The sequence below is a fragment of the Musca domestica genome, unplaced genomic scaffold, assembly GCF_030504385.1.
Source record: "Musca domestica strain aabys unplaced genomic scaffold, Musca_domestica.polishedcontigs.V.1.1 33, whole genome shotgun sequence".
In the NCBI taxonomy this organism is placed as follows: Eukaryota; Metazoa; Arthropoda; class Insecta; order Diptera; family Muscidae; genus Musca; species Musca domestica.
The window spans coordinates 8,961,789-8,989,416 of NW_026712312.1; the positions used below are offsets into that span (position 1 = coordinate 8,961,789).

Here is a 27,628-nt window from a genome sequence, read left to right on the forward strand (position 1 = left end):
TGTCCGACTTCTGCCAATTTTGCGTATGTATTTATTGTTTTGAAAAATTAAAAAAAAAAATATTTTCACAACCAATTATTGGAAGACACATAAATTGGGGCTCGTGCATTAAAGCTATTAAGCAATATAGCCATGAAATTGAATGATTGAATGGTTAGGATCATATTTTTGAGAGAAAAATCCAGAGATTTCATTCATTCTTCGCGCTTTTTAACTCATTTTAAAAATGAGGAAAAATATAAAAAAAGTGAAAACAATAATTTTGATAATTTTGAATGAGTCTGACAGGAAGCGGGCATAGCCTCAGAGATCTTTTTTGTAGTTTTACGAAGCTGTTCTACCTCCTTATTGTACCATGGTTTCAATAACATCTCATTGTAGAATTTAATAGGTAAATGCTCTGTTCCATAACCTGCAAGAATCATATTCTCACCTTTATTCACCACAAAAGATAAAAATGTATTTTTAAAAATACAGAGATGGATATGCTTATTTGAAATGACTTTACCTTCTCAGATTTTCCTTGTCAAATTAACCGCATGGAAAACAGGTTCTTATCTCTCATTTGTGCATTTCCAATGGATTTGTAAATGCTGTGTTTCAGAACACACACAAGTATTTTGTCGAAGTTGCCACTTGTAGCTGACAACAGTGATGTATTTTCACAGAAATTACAAAAGTGTTATATTTTCACGCCAAAGTCGCGATTTAAGCTCTGATCTGTTTTACCCATGATAAAATGGTGAAGGTAGGCGCACCAACACATTCGCTGTTACAATGAGCTGTAAAATCATTTTTTAATTTCTAAATGTTAAATGAAAAATAATTTTGATTAGTGAAATTTCTGGACTATTTTTGCACATATCCTACATATCTGTTTTTATAAAGTGAAATTTGACAAGGTAAGTTACAGAAAATGCAGAGATGGGAATGCTTATTTGAAATGACTTTACCTTTTTAATTTTGCCACGGGTTTCACCCTAAACTTCAAAATATATATTTTGATGAAACAGAACAATTAACCAATCATATGATTTGTGTTTGATGCATTATGTGGGTGCCTAAAGTGTGATACGTGATATTAATAAATAATAATAAACGCAATGCGCAGCGCGCTCACTCTATTCCGGTATGTATACGATATCAATAAAACAATCATAGAGTGACATAGAGAATGCCGAGAGACTTTATTCTATCATTGCCCTTAGTTCCAACAAATCGGCTATATTCACAGATAAAGGCATGGTAGAATCAAGAAGGTAAATTCATGTAATCATATCTTTACAACTTTTTAAAAGTTATTCGTTTGACAACATCTCAGTGTCAAAATGTTTATTTACTTGTTAACCGTACGCTCCTATGTTCTTTTATGAAGAAGCCAGCCAAAAAGTATTTTATATATTCTCTCCTTCACTTGTGAACACGGTGTTATGCGCTCATAATCGATAAATCTATCGTCGATTTCTTTAAAATTATTTTCCGTCCTTTAGTCAAAATCGACCTAGGCTTCCCTAGTTCTTTTTACAAAAACCTCCTAACGTGTGTCGCTGTTTTGTAGCTTAGATTTGTTGGACTTTTTGCAAAGGCATTACTTCTAAATCATCCGAAATATTCAAACTAAACTACAACTGATTATCTACTTTTGAGGTGGATCAAATGAAGAATATTTGCTTGCTGGTTTAGCAAATTATCAAAAACCTCTTTGTAACACACAACCGAACGTTTGTATGTTATTAATTAAAACACAATTGAAAGCAAGTGTGCCAGTGTGTTCGCGGCAGCTTACTCCTCAAACACAAGAAAGCATTCCTATTCAAAAATCCAATCCTGTTCCACGTTGTCGTCTTTAAAATTAAAATATGGAAGCAATTCGGCTGCACTGTGATATGTGTCAAAAACCTACAAAATAGATTCCAAAATTCGATGGTAAACAAAATCATTGTTGAATAATAAAATTCGACAATATTATCTATCATTCATAGTTTCTTATCAAAGAAGAACAATAAAAGAAAATCAAGAATATTAACAAAAAGGCGAAAACACAAAATCTCAGAGAACCGTATGTAACCGAACTGTCAACAGAGAAAGAGAGCACGCGAGAGCAGAGAACAAACTTGGAGCTGTGTGGGGAAAAAGCAAGCAATCCAAACGCAACAAAACACTGGCATTTGCAATCTCGTTCAGTCAGTCAAGAAACAGTACAACCAAACGGCGGCGGCGGCAGCCATCGAATAACATCAACTCTCAATAAAGCTTGAGCTGCCTCCACTCCAGCTAACTACAGCAAGAGCAACGCTAGGAAGGCTCCAACAGAAAACGAGTAGCATTCCAAACAACCACCAACAAATTGTAAAAAGCGCAGAAATCAAGGAATGAAAAGAGGCCACAGAAGAAAGTTGCTTTAATACATTTATGGAATAATAAAACTAAGAGCCAGTGCTGTGAAAAGTAGTGTGAAATCGCATCAGCTGTTAATCAAAATTCCAAACACCATCTCCCAGTAAATAGCCGATTGATTCCTTGGCCGTCATGAATCCAGATGATTATGAGTCTTTGCCCACGACAAGTGTGGCCATAAATATGACAGCTGGAGCCATTGCCGGTGTGCTGGAGCACATTGTCATGTATCCCATGGACTCAGTGAAGGTAAGTCTCGTTTCGTTTGGCAACAACAACGCCGTACCGTGACTGATAACTGGCACAATTATTTTCTTCGTTTTATTGAACCAAAATGATAGCAATTACCTAACCTAACATTTGGGCAGCTTTTTATAGTGCGTTTAGTGATGTAATTCACCTTTTTTCGTTTTCTGCTATGTACGGTGCTGGTGCTTACGGACAAATGTACGCTCGCTCACTAATTACTCTCCCTTATTTGGCGTTTGTACTCAATCTCTCACTAGCCCCCCAATAACACTGGTCTGGAATGGCAGCGGAGGCGAGAGTTTTGCGCGAATGGTGAATGTGTTCTTCTCGATTTTTGTTTTTATACCCGCGTTCTGATGCTCCCCGCACTGCACACAGCATGTTGGGAATACACCATCACCACCTACAACCACTGCGCGAGTTAATTCTTGTAGTAATCCGAGTATTAAAAAAAAAACACAAGTTTATTCGTTGGTTGCTCAAAAATTACTCTCCTTTATTGAAAACAATAATTAAAATGAAAGTTACGATTATAAACTTATTTAAAGTGAAAATTGCAATAATTGCATTTTGACAATTTATAAAATTATTAGTAATTCTATAGCTGGTGGCCTGTTTACAATTCTTTGAAATTTAAATATATGCTTATTTAACAATTCTTTTATTGAACAATTCTTTATTTTACAGTTCTTTTTCGGTCTGTTGAACTATTTAAAATTCTTACTAATTTTATATGTAGCAATTCATACGGTTATTGACTTATTAGCAATTCTTAATAATTTTTATTATTTATTTGCTTGATTTAACCTTGGTGGCTTTGTAGGTGCTTGTGTTAATGTTGTTGTTGTTGATGTTGTTTCTGTAACTCCTCCCCCCTTAGTATGGAGCGATGGCCAAAAGAATTGATGGTCAGAAGCGACAACAGTATTGGCGGGAAGTTCATTTACCACTAATTTTGTCTTCTGTTTCATTATATAGGTGAAAATTACAATTCCAATTATTAACATTAAAGTTCCATAATTTATGTGTCTGTGAAGTTCTGTATTGTTTGATAACTCTTCGATGGCTAACTTATTTTCTAGATGGTACTCTTTGAGTTTAGGTATATTTAAAGTTTCTATTGTAGACAAAGGTTTTATGTTTATTTCTGTGGGTAGTTTTACAATAAAATCGTCCCAATATATGTTTGGGTTATCTTCGTAGATAATTCCGTTAATAATAACATTACAGTTTTTAAAATTTATTAATAAGTTGCCTTCAATATTATGTTTTTCGGAGTTACATGATGTTTTCATTTCTGTGGTCGGTAAATTTTTTATTAACACAAGTCCTTGTTCAGGTTGTGATATTTCTGTAATTTGGCCTATATTATTGAGATTACAATTAGCTTCTAAATTACTTATGATTTTTCCAAAGCATGAAGAATTTTCCATAGTTTCTTGTAGTGAACTTTCTTTACAATAATATATGTTTTCGATTTTCTTACATAAATTTTCGAAATATTGAATTTTATTATTATTATAAATTGTGTAAGGTTTTATAACTATTTCTTTTGTTTTATTAATTGGTATAGGAATTGTATGGGAAATTGTGTAATTGGTTAATGGGATGTGGGGAATTTGAATGTTAAAAACGATATTGGTATCATTGTAAAATGCCTGTAATTGTAAGAGTTCATATAAATGTTCTGTTGTATCAATTTTAATTGACTGATTCTCTAAATTGTTCCCTATTTCTTCTAACTCTTGCGTATTTAATATCATCTTGGGTATAATTCCGAGGCTAGACAATGTCATCGCTTCAGAAACATCTTTAATATGATTTGTCAGTAAATCAATGTGGAAATTAATCTGATTTAAATACTGCATATCATTTATAAGTCTTGAGTTGGAGTTTATGCTATTTTGAGAATTCTTTATTGACTCTACTATTATATCTTGTTCTTTATTTATGTGGTCTGTGATATTTTCTATTCTTTCAATGATTCTAGTACTAAGTATATTCTGTTTACTAGTTTCAGTTTGTAATTTATTTGTTAGATTAAATATAGCCTGGTTAATACGGAGAGCATCATTATCGTCCATATTACCTGTGATAAATTTAACTGCTGAACCTATACCATTAAATAATCCTCTTTTCCTGCGGTATTTAGGAGTTATTGAATTCAATTTATCCTTAAGGTCTTTAAGTTTAAATTTTGTTACCTTTAAGGAATCTCTGTTGTAATATGTGGGAGTAAATTGTTTGACAGATTCCTCAATTTTCATGACATTATCACTATATGAATCTAATTTTATTATATGTATAAGGTTGATATAGTCAATTATTGTTTTAGCAGTTCCCAGTTTTATTTGTAATAATCCCTGGGTGTCTTTTAAATTGTGTATCTCCAGTGTTTGTGTGTGTATCATGGGTATTAATCTGAAATAAAAGATTATGAAAATTGTTTTTTTCTTATTTTTGATTTGTGAAGTTTCGTGTTTTGTGTAGTAAGTAATGTTGCTTTGTTGTTTTGTTTCACTTTGTGCCTAGAAAATCTCGGTGTTAATTTGTTTCTCCTACATTCCTTCCTGTATATATAGTTATCTACATCATAATTTAGTGGATCTTGTCTGTCTGCATTAAGTTTTTCTATGCGTTTGTCCGTGTCGGTTTCCAATTTTTCCTTAATAGATTCGTAGAGTTGTGTTCGAAATTGATTAATTTTAGAAAGATATTCGTGTTCATTGTTAAATGTAATTTGACGGTTAATTTTATAGGTTCTTCCATAGAAAAGTTCGAAAGGTGTAATTTTAGTAGAAGAATGTATTGCGTTATTATAGGTTATAAGAACTTCTGTTAGGATGTCGTCATGATCCATTTCTAACTTTTTTTCTTTAATTTTCTCGACTATTAATCTGTAAGTTTCAGTTAATGTTGAATGGAGTCTTTCTACGGGGGAATTGCTAGAAGATTGTTGAAAAGATGTAAAGTGTAGGTCAATTTGGTATTGCTGACAAAAGTCTTTAAATATGTTTGATGTGAATTCGGTTCCTTGGTCACAAACTATTTTGTTAGGTATGCCATGCAGGCTAAGAAAATGTTTTAAAGATTTAATAACGCAAAGGCTGTTTCTCGCTGTTAGAGTATATGCTGCGGCGAATTTGGAAAATTTGTCTATAATGGTTAAAATATTTTTGCTGTTAATCGTGTAAATGTCTATATGTATTATATCTAATGGTTTTACAGGTGTGGGAGGTTTTTCAAACTTATTCTTCGGAGGATGTCTATCATATTTTAGTCTTTGGCATGAAGTACAATTATTTATTGTTTGAGCTATCTTTGATTTCATGTATGGAAAGTAATATTCGCGTTTTAGGTGGTCATAGGTTTCTTGTATGCCTCTGTGATTATTGTTTTCGTGATAGTCTTGAATGATTTTATCCTGATTATCGTTTTCTTTTATGTCCTTTACTATTTCAGTACACCTAACTAAACGAAAAATTTTGCTTTGTGCAAAATGTTTGGAATATACATTTTGAATAATGCGAAAAGTTTCATTATCTGTAAAAATTGCCGTGGTTTTATTGGGCGCTAGATGATTTTTAAAAATTTGTGTTATAATTTCCTCTGTATAATTGGGGGATGTAAATGTTTTTCTATATTTGTTTTTAAAAACTACTTCTTGTTTTATGTGAGAATTAGAGTTTCCTGTCTTAAATAATGTTTGTAAATTAAAATCATTTATTGGTTTTTCCGAAATCGGAATACCATCATCGCAGTTTTCCTCTGCAGAGTGAATAGTACTACCAGAAGTGGCTTGATTTGACGTTGTATCAAATGCATTTATGTTTAGATTGACTGATGTGTCAGTCTTTATGCGACTAAGGGCATCGGCGTTTGTGTTTAGTTTGCCTTTTTTGTATATAATTTCATAATCGAATTCTTCTAATTTCAGTCGCCATCTTATTAATTTAGAGTTTGGCTCTTTCAGGCTCATAATCCATGTGAGTGGTTTATGATCTGTTATGATTCTGAACTGGTGACCAAATAGGTATGGTCGAAAATATTTTGTAGCCCAAACTATGGCTAAGAGCTCTTTTTCTATTGTTGAGTAATTGATTTCCGATGTCGTGAGTGTGCGACTTGCGTAACAAATCGGTTTGTCGTTCCCTATAGGTCCTTGCGAAAGAATGGCTCCTAGCGCAAAATTACTTGCGTCTGTCGTAAGATTGAAAGGCTTAGAAAAATCTGGATATTGTAAGATAGGGTCATTTACCAAGAGTTGTTTACAAATTTCAAACGTTTTTTTATAGTTATCGTTGACTATAACAGTTTTATTTTTCTTCAGACAAGCTGTAAATGGCTTTGTTATTTTGGCAAAGTCTTTAATAAATTTACGGTAATAACCTAGTAGACCTAAAAACGATTTTATTTCTTTTTGATTTGTGGGTATAGGAAAGTTTTGGATCGCCTTTATTTTGTCAGGATTTGGTTTTACTCCTTCTGTGGTCACTAAATGGCCCAAAAATGCGCATTCCTTATGTAAGAATTCAGACTTATCTAATTGAATCTTAAGATTAGCTTCTCTAAGGGCTTCAAAAACTTTTCTTAAATTTTCCGAATGTTCTTGGAGTGAGGTTGAATAGACAATGATGTCGTCTAAATAGACAAGACACACTGTTCCTATCAAATCTTTAAGAACGCAATCCATCACCCGTTGAAATGTTGATGGTGCATTTTTTAAGCCGAAGGGCATTCTCACAAATTCGTAGTGCCCATTTTCTACTGTAAATGCTGTCTTGGGAATATCTTTTGGATTCATTTCTATTTGATGGAATCCGCTAGCCAAGTCCAATGTGGTAAAATACATGCACTTGCCAAGTTTGTCCAGTATTTCATTTATGTTTGGTATTGGGTATCTATCTGATATTGTTTTATCGTTTAGTTTCCTGTAATCAATAACTAAACGCCACTTTTTTTTCCCACTAGCATCTGCTTTTTTTGGGACTATCCAAACAGGTGCACTCCATGGTGAGTAGCTTTCCCGTATGATACCCTGATTTAACATGTCTGAAATTTGTTTTTTTACTTCTTCTTTGTGGATATGGGGGTATCTATATGATTTTGTGTAAATAGGAATGTCGTCTCTTGTGACAATGTTGTGTTTGATTTTATTGGTGAAGGTAAGGGACTGATTATCTTGAAGAAAAATATCTTCAAATTCTTTACATAGTTTTGTGATAACCTTTTGTTCTTCCATATTCAAATGATCAATTCTAAGATTGTCCAGTAACTGAGGGCTTTGAAATTCAGGAATATGTTCGAAGCTTATATTATTAATTTCCCTATAATATGAATTTTTTATTGGATCTACTTTAATTGGGTTTTCGATTAAAATTATTTTGTCCGAGTTTGACTTATTATTTATTTCAACGAAGCTGTACCAGTTTTCAGCCTTGTACATACCAGGTGAAATGGTTACTTCTGGGTTAATTGATATTGCGGGGATTAGGAAATCGCCACTTTCTAAATCTACAGGAATTTTCATAATTGCTTTAGTTTTTGGTGATATAAGAAATTTACCGGAAGTTAAGTTTGGTTTAAAAGACAAAGGGATGCAGCAATTGTTTGTAATTAATTGCTTTTTCTCGAGGTCTATTTTTGCACCTAAATTAGTAAGTATATCGAGTCCAATGAGACCATCGAAATAGTTATGAAATTTAAAGACAAAGAATTCCAGGATTCCACATTCTCGGAATTCTATGAACATAGGGATGTTAACTTTTGTATTCAATTGGTGTTTTTTTAACACAGTGGTTATGATTATTGGTGCACAGTTTTCTATGTTTAATTTTCCTGTATATTCTGGGTTTATAAAGGATGCTGATGCGCCTGTGTCTATAAGAAAACGGAGTGGACGCCCAAATGGAGATGAAATGTTTATGTAAGGCAGGTTAGTGCCATGTTTGTTTATGTCTAGGTATCCTGTTGGGTTTTGGAGGCATCTAATTGAAAATTTTGTACATCCTCTATCTCGTTGTAATTGTCCAACTCAGGTAAATAATTAGGAATGTTATAGTTTACAGGATCTGAATAGGTATTAAAGTTCCTATAGTTATGGTCAATATGATGTACTTCTCTTGGAAATCTACGTGTTTGTCCACTATTATTCCTTAGATGAGTATAGCCTGAACTAGTGTCCATGGGTTCTGGTGGTGGAAGATTTGTGTTACTGTCTAAACGTTGTTGTCTAAAATTGCTAAATTGGTTTTGATTGTTTGTGGCTGTAGGGTATTGTGTTTGCATAGGTGTTGGTAAAAAACTCTGTGCTAACTGAGGTCTATTAATTGGTGTTGGTAAATTTAATTGGGGTTTATTAAATGGTTGATTCATTGGTAATTGTGGTCTATTGAAATGCATAGGTGGACTATAAATCGCGTTTTGTTGTCTATAATGATTTGGAGTGAATGGTTTTTTAATGTTAGGGTAAGAATGTTGTGAATTGTACTGTCTATGAGTTTCTTGCCTTTTCAAAATGTTCCTGTTTTCTTGTCTTATATAAAACATGTTTTGTTCGGTAATACAGTATGAAAAAGCTATCGGTAAAGTATCTGGCTTCATAGCCCTAATGGAAGAGCCTAATGGTTCTCTAAGTCCAGATAAAAATGTGTTAAGGCACATTTTATCAAATAAATCTCGTTTAGCTTTTATTATGTTGGCATCTACCTCGTGTATCATCAGATTATTGTTAATTGAAGCTTGGATCTCTACAACTGAACTATAAAATTCCTCAAGTGTCTTATTATTTTGTTTTAGTAGGTGTAAGTCTCGAATCAATGAAGTCTCATTTCGTTTATCAGAGTAATGTAATATGAGATTATTTTTAATGCTCTGCCAGCTCAAGTCTGTGCTATACATATTCAAAATCTCATTTGCTTCTCCTTCAATTTTGTTACGTATAGACCTTAAAATCATCTTGCCAAGAGGGGTGCCATCAATGGGTGTTAATACTGTAAGTATTTCCTCCACATTGCTTATGAAATCGTATAGCAATCTCGGATTTCCATCAAATTTTGGAAGATCCTTGACAGCATCTGGGATTCTTAAGGAATCCAGTATATTTCTTTCTGTCGAGGGTGAACTGTTCGTAGAATTCATTACACCACTTTGATTATTTTGACTGATACTCATATCGGTTTCAGATTCTGGGATAGGAATAAGGGTTCTTGGGATAGTATAAGGACGAAATTTACGCATATGCTTATTTTTTCTCTTTAATTCAATCAATTATTTTCTTTAGAAAGCAAAATTATTTTATAATATCGAAATATATATGTTTATATTTAAATATATTCACTTAAATAATATTTAATAGGTAAATTATATAAAATATTATCTATTTTTTCTTTTCTTTGAAAAACACGGTTAAATTGTTTTATATTTGTTCACAATATAAGTTTTCACTTTTACTTTTATTAGTCTTTAAACTGAATCTTGAATCTTTAAAATATGTTTCTATTTTATCTTTTAGTAAAATATTTAATAGTATTGCTTGTTTCTAGCACTTTTCCACAATAAATTTGGTAATAATAGAAATTTTCACTTACAATATTAAAATTATAGTTCTTATTGACATTATTGTTGGTAACGTTGACTGGAATCGGTTGTCCTTAAAGTAGTTTTCCTTGGCAGATGTCCGTACAGATGTCCTCTCTTGTTGGTTCTGCTTTTCCTCGTGATGATCCGTCACGGATGCTGGTTCTGTTCTGTTCTTTTCAGACGATTATCCTTCGTCTTCTATGTAATTCCGTGCGCTTTTTTTCGTTTGCGATAAACCGTCACAACACTTATTTAATTTTTTTTTTTTGTAGCGCAGGAACCAGAACTACCCGACTGCGCCAGTTAATTCTTGTAGTAATCCGAGTATTAAAAAAAAAACACAAGTTTATTCGTTGGTTGCTCAAAAATTACTCTCCTTTATTGAAAACAATAATTAAAATGAAAGTTACGATTATAAACTTATTTAAAGTGAAAATTGCAATAATTGCATTTTGACAATTTATAAAATTATTAGTAATTCTATAGCTGGTGGCCTGTTTACAATTCTTTGAAATTTAAATATATGCTTATTTAACAATTCTTTTATTGAACAATTCTTTATTTTACAGTTCTTTTTCGGTCTGTTGAACTATTTAAAATTCTTACTAATTTTATATGTAGCAATTCATACGGTTATTGACTTATTAGCAATTCTTAATAATTTTTATTATTTATTTGCTTGATTTAACCTTGGTGGCTTTGTAGGTGCTTGTGTTAATGTTGTTGTTGTTGATGTTGTTTCTGTAACTCGCGCATATAACTTAAAAATTCCTAGAGATATTTGAGAGCATAGCATAGCGTTGTGGTTTGGTTTGGTTTTGTGTGTTTATGTGCGTTTGTTATTTTAGATATTTTCGGGTTTGTTGTTGTTCTTGTTGTCTTGAACTAGCGAAAATAACTTGTGCATGGTACAACGCGAGTGACTAAAATCAGCTGATTTCAATGTTTTACTTTTCTGACGGTTGCAGATGTAACAGTTGTAATAGAATGCTGTCCCGGCAAGGCATTTTTGGCATTTTTTGTCGAATTTGGGCATTCATGCATCGTTTTAATTTGAAAAGGTGTACAAATTTAGTAATTACAATTACATGACGAACATTTTGGAGTTATTTTCTTATAGTAGTTGTTTAAGGCAGATCGATGAGAGCTGCAAATAATGAAGCAATGGCCCGTTAATGTTTTCTATAAAACCATCGGCTAGAGATAGTGTGCAATTTAGTCATGTTAAAACATAAATTTTTAATGGTCACCAGTCGCAGTTGTGAACAAAATCAGTCGAGTTGTATTAACTTTATAGGAAAAAAAGATCGATAGCTGGTCATATCGTCACACTGAAATTTGTTTTTTACTTGGGTTATGGGTTATGGAGAAGATATAGCAACTCTTCTATTATATTATAATATCATATAGGTATTTTCATTTATTATGCAATGCCGTTGTTTATTAATATCTTTCACGCAGATGATGGTCACGATTTACTTAAGAGAATTTACTCAATTGACGAAATTCGAATTAGGGATTTTCCCTGCTATAAAAGATTCTATGTCTTTGTTTTATATTTCATTGTTTATGATGGATGTTTTACAAAAATGAAATGCAATGACGTGGCTTTGTGGTAAATTCCCTGCTTTCTTGCGTTTGATAGATTTGTCGCTTCAACTATGCGGGGTCCATTCATCTAGTCTAAATACATTTACAGCAAAAACATCATTGATTGGCATATTTATATGAATCTACGGGGAATCCTAGTTGAAGTGCTTCTTCTAGTTATGGATATTTCCGATTTTTGGCACTCGGCCTCGGAAATGAAAACAAAATTGTCGTTAGATTTAGAAAGAAATTACGAATACCTACTTCCTCTTTCAGTTTAAGTTCTTGGAATTAATTTATATTTGGAAATGTTTTTGCGCTGTCTTGTGTGGATCTGTTGTTAATTTAAAAGTCAAAAAGCTTTCCATTTGATTGATACTTAAATAATTTAAATAATTGACAAAATGTACAAACAGACATTGCAGTAAAATTAAAGTAATATCATAGATCCGTTGTTGTTAAATTATTGTAATTAAATTTCAGTAAATATTTAAAAATAAATTCAATTCCTAGCAATATTAAGGGTGACTGCAAACAACTTTTAGGAGTAGTTTGAGTAGTTCGGATCCCTTGAATCACCCAATCTTTAATAAAATGTATATGATGTACTGTTTATACACTCAGCCATATAGCTAGAGGAGGTGTATATCATTTGATACGACCAAAACGTGCCTCATCGAGATACGTTTTTAGACACTAAATCTGTTTCAGAACATTTGGAGTCGATCTAGCGATTTCCTTCCGTCTGTCTGTCGAGCTCGGAGAATGGAATTATCAGTCCACTCCTTCTGGTACCCCCCCCCCCCCCCTCACAGAACTTCAAAATTTTTAAAAAAATAATTTACTGCACAGAAAGAGAAATGATAATCCGATATTGCTCCAACTTTGTAAATCCCAATATTTTCATCAGTGCTAGGTCAGGTGCGAAAATGGACAATATCGGTCCACTCCATCAAGTACCTCCCCTACAAAGGGCCAAAATTGAATAATTATAACTCTTTCAAATGTAATGTAAGAGTCCGATTGTCTTCAAATTACACACATAAAAATATTTTTGTTAACCCAAGGTCTGGTGTGAAGAAATATATATCGGTCCACTCCTTCTGTTACCTCCAGGTTCAAATTTTTAATATCCATGTAGCTCATAAAACACGAAATTAACATCCGATTCCATTCAGATTTGGTACATCTCAATATTTCCATCAACACAAGATTTGTTATAAAGATTTGCAACAACAAGATTGTAAAGATCGGAACATTCCCCTCACAAAGCGTCAAAGTTTTCCAAAATCAAAACGATTATAAAATCCGAAATAAGCATCTGGTTTTCTTCAAATGACACTCATCACAATATTTCTATTAACCCAAGGTCTGGTGTGAAAATGGGATATATACTGCTACCTCCGCCACAAAGAGTCAAAATTTTGAATATCCATGAAGCTCATAAAACGCCAAAATAACATCCGATTCCATTCGGATTTGGTACATCTCAATGTTTCCATCAACACAAGATTTGTTATGAAGATGGTACAGATCGGACCATTTGTCTTCTGGTACTTCCCAACATAGGGTTCAAGATTTTTAAATAACAAAAGGCTTAAAAAAATGGAATAAACATCCAACTCTCTTCAAATTTCACACATCCAAATATGTTTTCTAAGGTAAGATCTGTTATGAAGATGATGTATACCTGCCAACCCCTTCTGGTAACAATTTGTCATAACTTGCGATTACTTCTGTCAACCAGAAACTTGAGAATAATATGAAATTTATGATTTCACATAAAATTGGACATACATTTTCCATTTTCTTATTTCCCATATATTTTTCTGTATTAGATGAAGTATAAAAATGGAATACTTCGGAATATGGAATGAAATACTTAATATTTATTTAGGTCCGATACGAATTGGACAATAATAGCCCATTCCTTCGGCACCTACTCCATAGAGGGTCTACAATTTGAACAATCGTAACAGAGGTCAAAATATATTTAAATAATCGCACATTGGCTGAGGCTCTCTCGGTAAAACCGACTGATACTTGTAAAATTCTAAAAATCTAAATAATATATACTTTCACAATGTATTTCTTTATTTTTACGATTGAGAGAGAAATACATCTAAAAAAATTAGTTCCATCCTCGCTGCTTTCTTTAAGACGTACAATTATTTTTTTATTAACTGCTGAGTGTAGACAAAGTAGTAAATCATAGTGATTAATGAGCTGTTTGTTCTTTAAATGTTTACAGAAGGCGAAATATCACTGTTAGTAGAAACAACTTTTCTCAAAATTTAGTCGTTGAAATTAAACGACGTCCACAACGACATTACTTCTGTGTCAACAAACCTCATTTCCTGGCATGCAAAGATACTAATATCTGGAGATCATTTTGATGTCGTAAACATATCCGAACTCGTCAAATTAATAGGCAATCGGTATTTTAATTAAATTAAATGTTAATGCAATCATTGAACGAACTTATTTCACTTAAAATGCGAACAATGTTAAGAATTGTTGTTATTTTATTGAAATTGGCAACGCTCAAATCTTATCAAATATCGCGTGCCAGTCATTCATTTTTAGTCATACTTATATTATATGTTCGTTCCCTCTGCGATAGACTCGCATTCGTTGCTTCGCACATTTCACTGGGGGTTCACGAGTATATATCTAATACATTTAAACCCATGTGCTAGGCAGTGTTTTATTGGTGTTGTTTTGCTTCAAAGAAAATAAATTTAAAAATGTTTCCACCTTATCTAGTGTGGTTTGAACGTACTTGATAGTATTATCTATCTATGAGTTGCCTTTACATTTTGAATGGACGTTTGGTTATACCTTTCCCCACATGTCTCCTACTTACTGCTGGGCGTTATTTAAATTGTAAAATGTTAATGACATGATCGATTTTTTGGATTATTTGCATACTTTTATCGAGTCGACATCGCTTGCACAAAAAAACAAACAAATTTTTTAATAAAAAAAAATAAAACTTTATATTATAGCGACCTTTGTTAAAGTATTCGTAAAATTTTGCTTGTCTTGGAAATGTTAAAAAAGAATTTTACTACATTCAATAATTGGTTTTTATACCCTACACCACAAGGTGTCAGGGTATTATGTCTTTGTGCATTTCTTTGTAATAGGCAACAGGAAACGAGTTCCTTTTGATGATCATCTAGAATCATATTCTGAGTCGATTTATTCATGTCCGTCTGTCCATGTGTTTTTGTAAACAAAATACAGGTGCATTTATTGCCCGATTTAGTCTAGGGACGAACCCTATTGAAATTGGAGATAATTGGTCAACATTTAGTTATAGCTCACATATATATCTTCGTCCGATTTGCCTTTTATTGTGCACCAAACGTGTAACATCAGCACGAATAGTATGGAATTTTACACATACGTTTTGTCCCCCTCAGCCGTTACAACGATATTTGGGGAAATACATCAAATACAGCTCAGGAAAATCTTTGATACATTTTATGGAGATCGGTTTAGATTTGGATATAGCTTCCATATATATCTTCGTCCGATTTGTCTTTTATTGTGAACCAAAAATGTAATATTAGCACAAATGGGATGGAATTCGGCACTTACGACCAAATTGAGCCCAGAAATAAGTATATTAAATTTGGAGAAAATATGTTCAGATGTAGCTATAGCTCCCGTATAGATTGTTCATCCGATTTCTTTGATTTGTTCTTCAGACTGCTGTCATTTCTAAGCCACTCGTCCGACAGCTGTTAAAATTATTCCAGTGACAGCCCATTATATTGTTTACAAGCGTACAAAAGTACTTTGGTGGAAATTTTCCAGAAAAAATTTATTCGTAATGGAATTCAAGCCTTATAGTGTGATTTCTTCATACTTGGCTGGAAAACCACAAGTGGCTATCATTAGAGCACTCCAGCATTTGAATGTGAATAAATCATTTGTGTCTCGTAGCATCGCTCGTTACCGTGATACTGGTAGCCTAGCCCGACGTCAAGGAAGTGAACGTAAGAAAACAGCAACATGAGCAGAAATGGTTCGAAAAGTAAAGAAGCGACTTGATCGAAACCCGCGTCGCAGTGGCCGAAAAATGACTCGTGAGCTGAATATATCGCAATATTCTATTCGCAAATATTGAAAAATGAAAGCCATTGAAATTCCAAAAAGTGCAAGAAATTCCACCGCAACAGAAAGAAAATTAGACTCAAAAGAGCTAAAGCGTTGGCCGAAAGTGGTGAACTGCCGAATTTGGTTTTCTCCGATGAGAAAACATTCGTTGTCCAGCAGTTTGTAAACAAACAAAATGATCGTGTTTACTTGCCAAAGAGGTCAGCTGAAAATTTGGTCACCACGCTCTAGGCTCCTATTTATTGACCCTGGCATCAGAGTAAATGTCAAATATTATCGCAAAAATATTCTGGAGGGTGTATTAAAGCCTTGGGCACGCAAACATTTTGGCCGTAGACCTTGGACAATCCAATAAGACTCGGCACCATCGCACTCAGCACGCGCCACCCAAGAATGATTACAAAATTAGGTTCCTCGCTTCATTTCCAGCGCACAATGACCACCAAAATCTCCGGATACCAATCCGTTGGGCTATTGTGTCTGGAGTATTTTGGAAAGCAAGGTTGTCACTAAAAAATACCAAAGTGTCGATCACCTCAAGCAAGAGCTTCGTCGGGAATGGACCAAAATACCACAGAGCAACATTCGGGCAGCGTGTGACGATTTCATTGGCCATTTGAAGGCCATAATTCGTGCAAAAGATGACCAATTCGAACAAATCTTAACTTATTCCAAAATTCAATGCTATTTACGACATTTTTTGCTTTCATTCAAAAAAATTAAAACGAAAACTATGTAAAAATTATGGCGTTTGACTTGTTTTTTTTATTTCATACTTTGAGCTATATCCAACTCTGAACCGATCTCTATAAAATTTAGCAAAGTTATTTCTATGCTGTATCTGATAGCTTGCACCAAATATCGTTGTTATGGAGAGCAGAATGCGGACATGGGGGACATAAATCCAAAATCTAATGAAACATATAAACAGGACCCATAACTATATCTGAAACGATTTCCATCACATCACTTTCAAAATCATTCTTGGTAGCGATTAAAATATTTGCTGTTAGTTTGAAAAACAATGGTTTCTGTAAAAGAGATGCTTAAGTCTGGCATGGCATATAAAATTTATATTTATATCAAAGCTAGAAAAACATCACATCTTGGTATGAAAGTAAAGGCAAAAGACAACGGCAGTAATAATGACGCTCCATTTTAAGAACTTTAGGCTTTTGTAAGAATAAATATTGCCTCCAAAAGTGCACTGTCATAATGATACAACAACTCTATCTACGTGTTAAGTGTATTTTATTATGTGAATTGCATGATAAAAACAAAACATAAAATAATACAGAAACCACTAATCATGCTGGCGCGTCAAAGGTTTTAGAGAACATGAAATATGAAAACATTTTCAGCAACGAAAAAAATTTCTTGGGTTTTTTACATTTTTATTGATGAGAAGCATTTAACTTGACTATTTCTTGCCTCCCAACAGATTCTGAAATATGAAACTGTTCGCCAATTTGATAATGTTTTTTTTTTTTTAAATTACGATATAGATATGTTCCCCTGCCTATTACTAACTATATATGGACGACAATCTTATCTGATTTTTCATTTTCATCTCCACTTTGAATTCATGAGTGTCAGCAGAGTAATCGAGAAACATCTCTCCAATCTTATCGCATCACGTTTTACGTATCTTGGTGTGGTGTTCGCTATCATGTGCTATTTATTCGTCAACTAGCAGCTATTGTTGTGCGAGCTGTATATATTTCTAGGAAAACTGACTAAATACAGTCGAACACAATAATAGCAGCCACATTAATGTTAATTTTTTTTATTCATCATAATTGTACTTATTTGAGCTGAACTTTTTCCTTTTAACCGTGTTCGACTGTAATTAATGACTTGACATAGACACCGCACCGATGAGTGTAGATATGTAGATCCCCATCCCACCAATCTATACAAATTCTTTTGATGTGGGTTCTATTTTAATATTTCCTTTTCCAATATTTTTCGAAAAGAAAATATATCGTGGGCTTCGGTTGAATCACATCACTTGCGATCCTCGCCACTAGCAGTTGGTGGGAGTAGAAATATGATGAAATAAAAAATATGATTTGTAATCGTGACGTAATACGTTCCAGCAATTATTGTTATTATTTCTAATGGCGCCTAAATAACTTAAATGCAATGCTCGTTTTTCTTTCACTATTAGAATTAATTTTTCAAAATAGAATTACAAAAATAATAATTGCATTAAATAATTGTATTCTTGGAAATCAAATGGTGTCCTTGAATTATATCTTTCGTCATAGCTTGGAGAATATACAAATGCAACTGGATCTCTCAATTCGCTCTCACTTATTGGACAAGATCTCGTAAAAAATTGTACAAATTACCGATTAACCGAACACTCCCAATGTGTTTAAATTGAAACTTCATAATATCATTTTGGGGCAATGTTTGACACTCATTAGGGCTATTGTTTAAAAGAACAAATAGCATTGAAATGTATTTATAATATACGGACATATTTATGGCAAGAAAGTAAAAAAATATTTATTAATATTTACTTTGCAATTGAAGCCAAATTATAGGTTCAATGGCCAATTTAAATATTTATACACGATCCTTAACAAAATTATAAATTAACAATTGAAATTGTATCAGTCGGTTTTGCCGACAGATGTATACCCCCAGCCTTGAGTTATGATTATTCGCACTCGTTGTCCCTTTATGGGGCAGGTTTCGAAGCAGTTGGCCAATATTGACCAATTCGTATCTGACCTAAGACTGATATAAATATTACAACGTGCCAGATTTGGACTATATCGACTACTTCGTATACTTTATATGATTTATATGCAAATTTTGGGACGAGTGAGTTAACAGATATAGCGGATCTTCACAATAGCAAAAATATTTGGATGTGTAACATTTGAAGAGAGTTGGATGCTTATTTCGCATTCTTTGAGCGTTTTATTTTTCAAAGTCGTGAACCCTATGTGGGGAGGCACTAGAACAATTGGTCCGATCTCTACAACCTTTATCTTGTGTTGATGGAAATATTGAGATGTGCCAAGACTGAATGGAATCTGATGTTAATTTCGTGTTTTATGAGCTTCATGAATATTCAAATTGTTGACCTTTTGTGGGAGAGGTACCAAAAGGAGTGAACCGATATATTCTATTTTCATGCCAGACCTTGGGTTAATAAAAATATTGTGATGTGTGTAATTTGAAGACAATCGGACATTTACATCGCATGGTATAAGAGTTATAATTATTGAAAATTTTGAACCTATGTGGGGGAGGTACTGGATTGAATGGTCCGATATTGTCAATTTTCGCACCTGAACTAGAACTGATGCAAATATTATGATTTGCCAAGTTGGATCAAAATCGGATTATCCTTTCTCTTTCTATGCAGTAAATTATTTTCTTTGAAAATGTTGATTTTTGTGGGGTAAGTACCAGAAGGAGTGGACTAATATTGCCCATCTCCGAACTCAATCTATGTTTGACAATAATATTACGATGTACCAAGTTTGGATCAAATCGGATACTGCCTTCGAGAGTTATCGTGTGCACTAGCCATACAGACGGACATGGCTAGGTCGACTCCAAACGTCCTGAAACAGATTTGGTCCAAAGAGACCTAGGGTCTAAAACCATTATTTCGATGAGGCGCGTTTTTGGTCGTATCAAATGATACTAGCCATATGACTGAGAGTATAATTATGGTTTTTACTAATTTATACTTAAAAACATTTTTTTAGTTATTCGCTATAATCTAAATTATAAAGTAAGTTTTAAATTATATGAATGTCGTAGGCTAAAACACAAATTTAATTTTATTTATAAATGCACGCGTATTTTCGAAAAACAAATTTTTCGTACATTTTTGTTATTAAAATAATGTGTTTTGACAGAAACAAGTAAAGTAGCTGGCCTCACAGTGTCACCTTGTAAATACGCTTTGTTTTAAGCTCAGTTATTACAGAATGGATCTACAAATATCGAACAAGTTTGATTTTATTTGGCTGATTATTAGCAAATGTCAAAACAAGTCCTTACGAATTGTAAATTTGTCTCAGGTTTTGAAATTAACTTTAAAAAAATTTTCATTTTTTTTATATAAAAAATTTACCAATAAAATCAACATTCTTTTCAAGGGTAATTTTTATTGTGGGAAGCCATGTCTAAAGAGAACTTTATCTCGCATATTCACATGACGCCAATATATCACTCTGATAATGACTAATGTGTAACGTAAATAACAAAAGTATGCTCGTGACTATTTTGTTGTTGTTTTTAATGATAGTTACTAAAACACATAAATAACATTCGACATGATGACATTTAAGAAGATTTATGTGCATCGACTTTGAGTCGAATTTTGCTGTCTTACAAAAAAAAATGTTTTTTGGGATAAATGGGTTGTACATAATCTTATTATATCGGAAAATTAATAAAAAAAATATTACCTTTTTGGTTCAAACCAATTACCTTTTCGGTTCAAACCTGCTAGTCATAACAAATTATAAAACTCAGAAGTCGATGGAAAATTAAATCAAATTTGATCGTAGTACCTTCCCAACACGTTTCATACTATTTTCATAAGCAAAGGGTACATATCTATTGGCAGTCTCAAATGTTAATTGATGTTTTCCTAGTCCACAGTAAATAATAAGCCGAGATTAAAAAGCAATCGATTAAGAAATTATAACTTTATGCAAATAAGTATGTCACTAGCCTGAGGAAGCCTGTATAAATTGATTAAAATACAGTTAGGGGGTTCAAGGTCCTAGTCGAAAACTTTTTATGAGATAAAGCAAAATCGAATTAAAGTAAAAAAATTGAACAAAATCTGCAACAAATGCATATTACTTCGTCAGCGAAATGTAAAGGTATATATATGAACAGAATAAAATTGTAATTTATATATAATTATAAAATTGGCACAAAGTTTTATATTATAAGCTGGCTGATTGGTATGGAGTAAGAATAGCCTTAGGTATAGCCCAGTATTTTAGGTATAGATTTTCGGTATTTTGAAGATTTCTGACCCAATTTCCAACCAAATCAGCTGAAACTTTATCCTTGTTCTTGGTAGGACTGTTCGCTACCTGCAAAAAAAGAGAATATTTGATACAGGGAGGTATAACGGTACCCCTCGATTTTCGGTTTTTTTAGGGTTTTTACCACAATTTCAACCAAATTAGATGATTTCCAACCAAAACCATTGCGTAATGGATCTGGACCTACATGCAATTTGGCTATCCAAAACTATTTTAACGTCTCCATATGTAAACCCTAGAAATCAGCAGCGCCCTAAAAATCAAATTTCATAATTTCAGCTCTATCCCTTCACCCAATACCGACTTTAGTAACATTTAGTACGCATATCCAAGACAATATACATCTCTCAATTCCAGATACAAAAACCCCTTAATAACAAATTTACCCAATAGCAAATTTGGTACTTTTCATCCAGATATAGGACGCATTTTCACACCACCGCTAAATCTCAAACACATATACCATCAGTAATCTAAATATCGAGTTTCAGAATTTCATCCAATACCAAATATAGAACCATACTTCTCGTACAATTATGCTACACACTTCCGAAACCACCTCTATATGTTCATTCGCCTTCCCTGAGCCAAACTGTTCTAAATTTAGTACAGTTCACACACTTAGCATACATCACCAAAAGCACCTTCATATATCAAACTCACTTTCCAAACTTGATTCTCTAACCAAAATTCAACTCAGCTGGCTGGCTTAGCTGGTTCAAAAAATATCAAATGCTACCATTTAAGAAGTTTAGTACAATTTTAGAACTTTTCGTAAATCTATCCTCTTCCACTCCATCGGTCCTCATTCCAATCCAATAAAAAGTGTTCAATTTTTAGTACATTTTAGTCATTTTCGTAGCCTTTTAAATATTCTAGCTAGATTCTCAGTCAGTTATTTCACTATTCTTTTTAGAGATTTCCATCTCCATTTCTGCAAGGTACCTTATCATTTAGGGTAACGCCTAGACAGACCAATGAATTCTTAGAAATTGTTCCAATATATATGAAATGGACATTGATATTGCAGCTAATACACTTAAATTAATAAATTATTTCGTTTCTGCTATTTTGTGTGCATTATTTTTCACACACACATACACAGATAGGGTGCATAGGCGATATTTCTATAAAATATTCAACACTTGAATACTAATAATTATTTGCAATTACATTACATACGTTTTTCTTTTAATGAATCATTTAGAAAAATTAATTTCACGAGAATTCTATTCGATACGATTTGTATCAATAAAAAGACGTGACTACCCAGCAAAATAATGTTGAATTTTTTCAGAATGAGGCAGTACCTACTATGCTTCTTTCGGAGCACTCCACATAGTGTCATGAAATATAGTTTCTATACTTTATATTTAAACCAAGGCATTGTAGTTTTTTAAGGTAGCAATTACAAATTTTATTTAGACACACATGTCTGAAACTTAACAAATTATCACGAAATTATTTATTATTATTATTATACCCTCTGCCATATGGCTAGAAAGGGAGGGTATATATCATTTGATACGGCCAAAACGTGCCATATCGAAATAACGGTTTTAGGCCCTAGGTCTCTTTGACCAAATCCGTTTCAGGACATTTGGAGTCGCTCTAGCGACCTCCCCCACAAAGGGTTCAAGATTTTTAAAAAACAAAACGCTGAAAGAAAGCAAAATTAACATCCAACTCTCTTCAGATTTCACACATCCAAATATTTTTGTTAACGCAAGAACTGTTTTGAAGATGATATATGTCTGCGAATTCCTTCTTTTCCCACAAAGGTTTACAATTTTCAATATTTTTCTGCCATAACTTACAAAACAAGTCAGCGATTTGTTACAACTTGCTATATTTAAATATTTGTATCAACCAGAAACCTGAGATGAATATGGAATTTATGAGTTCGCTTAAAATTCAATATAAATATTTGATTTTCTTGCAATACCAATATTTGTATCTGTATTAGATGAAGTGTGAAAATGGAAAAATTCGGTCGACTGTAGTGTCTATCACAAACATTTCAACATTTTCTAAAAATTATCACATATCTCATAAAGTGAAGGAAGTAATCGATACAGTCCAAACCTGGCACGTCGCAATATTTATATAATTTTTAATTAGGTCCGATACGAAATGGACAATATTGGTCAATTCCTTCGGAATCTACTCCATAGAGGGTCAACAATTTGAATAATCATAACAGAAGTCAAAATATATTTAAAAAATCGAACATTGACCATATGTCGGCAAAACCGACTGATACTTTTTAACTTGTTTTTTACTTTATTATACCGCAAATGGAATACAAAGAAATACATTTTCTGCAGCCACAAACATTCTTAAAAATGAGTTTCTCTACCCAACTCTCATTATCCTTGGCAAATAAACCTATCAAAATTCAAAGTAGACCGCTTCTTAGCCTTTGTAAAAAGCATAACTTCCTTCACCCTAAATTATGAAGTTCGGTATCACTTGAACCAATTATTGAACTATTTCTTTGGCAACAAACATTTTGCTGGGCAACTACATATTTAAAAGAAATCGAAGTGTATGATGATGTACACGAAAACGAATCGAACTCAGCTTTTTACCAGACAGATGGGAACCAATATGTTTATCATTGTTGGTGGCATAATTGTGTTGAATTGCAAATTCCCATAATTGTCAATAACTTTTGTTTATAAAAATGGACATTTCAAAAAAAAAAATTGTGCTATAGCTATCGAATATCGTCAAGTCGGCAAATCTGCTCCATTGCCCTTGACCATAAACCATTTTTTTTCTTTTGCTAATTACTTCCTTTCATTCCAATGCCATGGTTTGCATTCAGCTCCATAGTTATTGCAGCTACTTATGATTTAGACTAATTTGCCAAATTATCAATTATTAGCAATTGCTTTTTGCTTGGCATGGGGAAATGATCATTTAAATAAAAGAAAAATTGTATTTCGAACGAACGTGTTATATCACACAATTATCTATTCGTATTGTTTGCGGCAAGTCATGTCAGATACATACGCTCACATATATATGTAGTATATATGAGAACCTTTACTACATTTACATGCACTGCATTACATACATGCAAATAAAAATGTGTGTGTGTGAGAAACACGTATGCATATATATAGCCGCAATCGATATAATGTAGACGAGGCTTCTGCTTATATTCGCCATATATAGAGAAGCATCTAGAAAACCGAATAAAATTTTGCGGTTTACATTTCTGTTATTCTGTTTCACAAAAGCAATATAACTATCTCAAGAAAATTTTATTATTGGATGTAGCATGTGGATATAGTTCCATTAATCTTTTTTCACATTCCCCTGTTTGCGTCCAATGAATAACAATGAAGCTAGCAAACAAATTATTATTAAATAAAAACTCAAACCTCTACTCCTTCATGTTTCTGGCTAAAACTAATGGTACGCTTAAAAATATTATATAAATATGTAGGTAGGCAACCTTTGTTGGCTATTCGTGTTTTTTTTTTACAAAGGAATACATAAACGGCGAAATACACACTTTGGTTGTGTAATAATACAATATGATTCCTTGGTAGGTCGGGCTGAAACGAATCATTATTGATTTTTCCCACAACATGGTTTGTTTTACTCGGAAATTCCGAAAAATATACAGTACCAAACTGAATTGAAATAGAATCTTAAATCTTTGATTTATTGTGGCATTTTTCACAATTACCTCCCCTTGACGACTTCTCTATATCGGGCTCGTCCCTGAGTTTTACATACACATTTTATTTATAGCCTTAAACGGTTTATGGACTATTTTAATAGTGGGAATATTAATTTCTGAAAAACAAACCATATTGGCCCATTTGTTAACAGGAAATAAAACATGTTTTTAGGGGTAGAATAAATCTATTAACCTATCATTTTTAATGTGTGCGCAAAAGAAACGTTACGGAAAGCTTGTCCTTCTCCCAACTCCCCCTATTTGGTGTTCCTTTGAATGTAATGCCGTTCTTACGTCATACATGCTATCGAACATTAAAATAACATTTTTAAGGAATTCTTAAAATGTTGATGAAACATTTATGCTAATTACACATTCTTACGATTTTCATTTTTATCCTCTTTTCGCAGACACGCATGCAGAGCTTATCACCGGCCACATCAAAACTAAACATCACAGCAACTTTCCAGAATATGGTTCGAAAAGAGGGTATATTTAGGTGAGTACTTTGAAATTTGCAAATATTTGAATGCAATAACCATTAATTCTTTGTTATATTACAGACCCATAAGAGGCGTTACTGCTGTGGTGGCCGGGGCCGGACCAGCTCATGCTTTATATTTTGGTTCCTATGAAATGTCCAAAGAGCTTATGACCAAAATAACCACACATAATCACATAAATTATAGTAAGTACATTTGTCCACACTCGTTTTCTCTTGAAATTTTGAGTTAATGCCTGTCCTCTTTGATTTCCGTTACCATAGTGGCTAGTGGTGTCATTGCCACCCTTATCCATGATGCCGTCTCCAATCCAGCTGAGGTCATAAAACAACGCATGCAGATGTACAATTCGCCATATAAATCGGTGGTAGCTTGCATGCGCGGTGTTTACCAAAATGAAGGATTAAAAGCTTTCTATCGATCCTATTCAACCCAGTTGGTAATGAATATACCAAATCAGACAATACACTTTACCACATATGAATTTTTCCAAAATAGGGTTCGTATTATTATTATGATGGTATACCCAAATGTTCCATCTCACACATATTTAAATTTGTCTTTCGTAGCTGAATCATGAACGAAAATACAATCCTCCTGTTCATGTCGTGGCCGGCGGCGCGGCTGGAGCATGTGCTGCGGCAGTTACCACACCATTAGATGTAGTCAAAACGTTGTTGAATACTCAGGAAACGGGTCTAGTACGAGGCATGATGGAAGCTATTAAACAGGTGAGATACTATTAACTTTGGTCAAAGGCAAAATAGAAGCTCGTTCTGAAAACATTATTTCAAATGTTTCAAATGTTTGTTTTCCAGATCTATACAATGGCTGGTCCACTTGGATTCTTTAAAGGCCTGACCGCCCGTGTTCTGTATTCAATGCCAGCTACCGCCATCTGCTGGTCCACCTATGAATTTTTCAAATTCTATTTGTGTGGCCTAGATCGTGATCAGTACAAATCAACGATAACCGGCAAAAATGTATTACAACCGCGTAAAACTTCCAGCACAGACACCACCGAGGCCGAGCTGCTGCACAATGCCTATGTCCTACCGGTGTCGGAAGCGACAGAAGAAACTAAATCACCCAAAGAAGCCGCGCCACAAACAACACCGCCTCCGCTACCAGCTGGGCCGATCAAAACCGTTTGCGAGCTATCGACATCTGTGGCAGCACCCACCCTCAATTTGACCACCAGGCACACCGATGTCAAAAGTCCCTTCGACAGAGGATTCTCGAGTACATAAAGATATCATTGAGATGGTACATAAAACAACTTTAAAAAATCCAATCCAATCAACGTTCTATCGAGCGCCACTTGTCAAGCCACGCCAACGACAACGACACCACCACACTCACCACCCCCCACATGCAGCAGCAGCAGTCCAACAAAACTTGTCGCTCAGCGTTGATGGGCGTCTCGCCTGTGAGTTCCAGCAGCGCCTGAAACGCTTTTACATAACCTTGCTGGTGCGCGCTCATCTCCCCCAAGAAGAAGACAAAAGAAGAAGATAGAATTGTTCGCGCCGTGCTAATACAATAATTGATCGTAAGACGAATAATGAGCCGAGAGAGTAGAGCGAGCAAACGTTTGTGTTTGTAAAATTGGTTACAATACAATAACTTAGTTTTTTTCACCAATCGCGCAGATCAAAGTACAAAACCTAGTTTTGTCTTTAGTTAGTCATTTCCCCATCTCCTCTGCATGGTCAGAAAAAAAGAACTGCAAACAATGAACATTGTTTTTTCCCAGAACGTAAGCTCGAGTCATGGTTGATGAAACTACCTACTTTCATGTAAAATATATTTGCTGTAACAATTCAGAAAAAAAAACAAAACAAACAGAAACAACAATGCCCTGTAATCGTTATTATTATTATTATATTATTACTATTATTATTTTTAAAATTCAACTATGTATATGTATGATGTTATATATTTAAAATACTAGAAATAAACAAAGGAAAAACAATAATTAAAGAGAAAGGAGAAAGAAAACTCAATTTGTAATCAAATTACAGAGAGAAAGGAAATAAACAAATACAGCAGCAATCCTGTTTTCACATTTGTTCTGAACAGCGTTAAAAACAAATTAAAACCAGTTGTTTATCTTTCTTATTCTTTTTTATGTAAATAAAACACACAAGGTCCTTTTCAGGTTATGTTATAAAATGGATTCTATGATTTGAATTTTTGTTAAAAGAGCTGTATTTATTGTTAATACAAAATTTCATTGTGTTATATTGTAAGGTGTATTATTTGCCTGATGCTCCTCGGAATATAGATCGGATAACCCCAAAAAAAGAACACTCGAAATTTTATGAAGAGCTTTTTTTTATTTTATCCATTAAAGGAATTGTTTATGTTCTGCTGGTTTATATTACTACATAAGTATTGTTTTATATTTTCTTAATTGAAAATGAAAAAAAAGTGTTTTTGAAAAA

General features: G+C 33.4%; 1 protein-coding gene across 1 annotated transcript; it reads left to right on the forward strand.

Annotated features, from left to right (window-relative positions):
• The first annotated feature begins 1,525 nt into the window (after positions 1 to 1,525).
• Positions 1,526 to 27,491, forward strand: LOC101899920 (mitoferrin). The gene is made up of 6 exons (XM_005184219.4): positions 1,526 to 2,646; positions 25,089 to 25,177; positions 25,242 to 25,366; positions 25,445 to 25,680; positions 25,751 to 25,912; positions 26,000 to 27,491. Exons 1-6 carry the CDS (start codon positions 2,530 to 2,532, stop codon positions 26,429 to 26,431), a joined length of 1,161 nt encoding a protein of 386 aa, XP_005184276.1. The 5' UTR covers positions 1,526 to 2,529; the 3' UTR covers positions 26,432 to 27,491.
• The last annotated feature ends 137 nt before the right edge of the window (positions 27,492 to 27,628 follow it).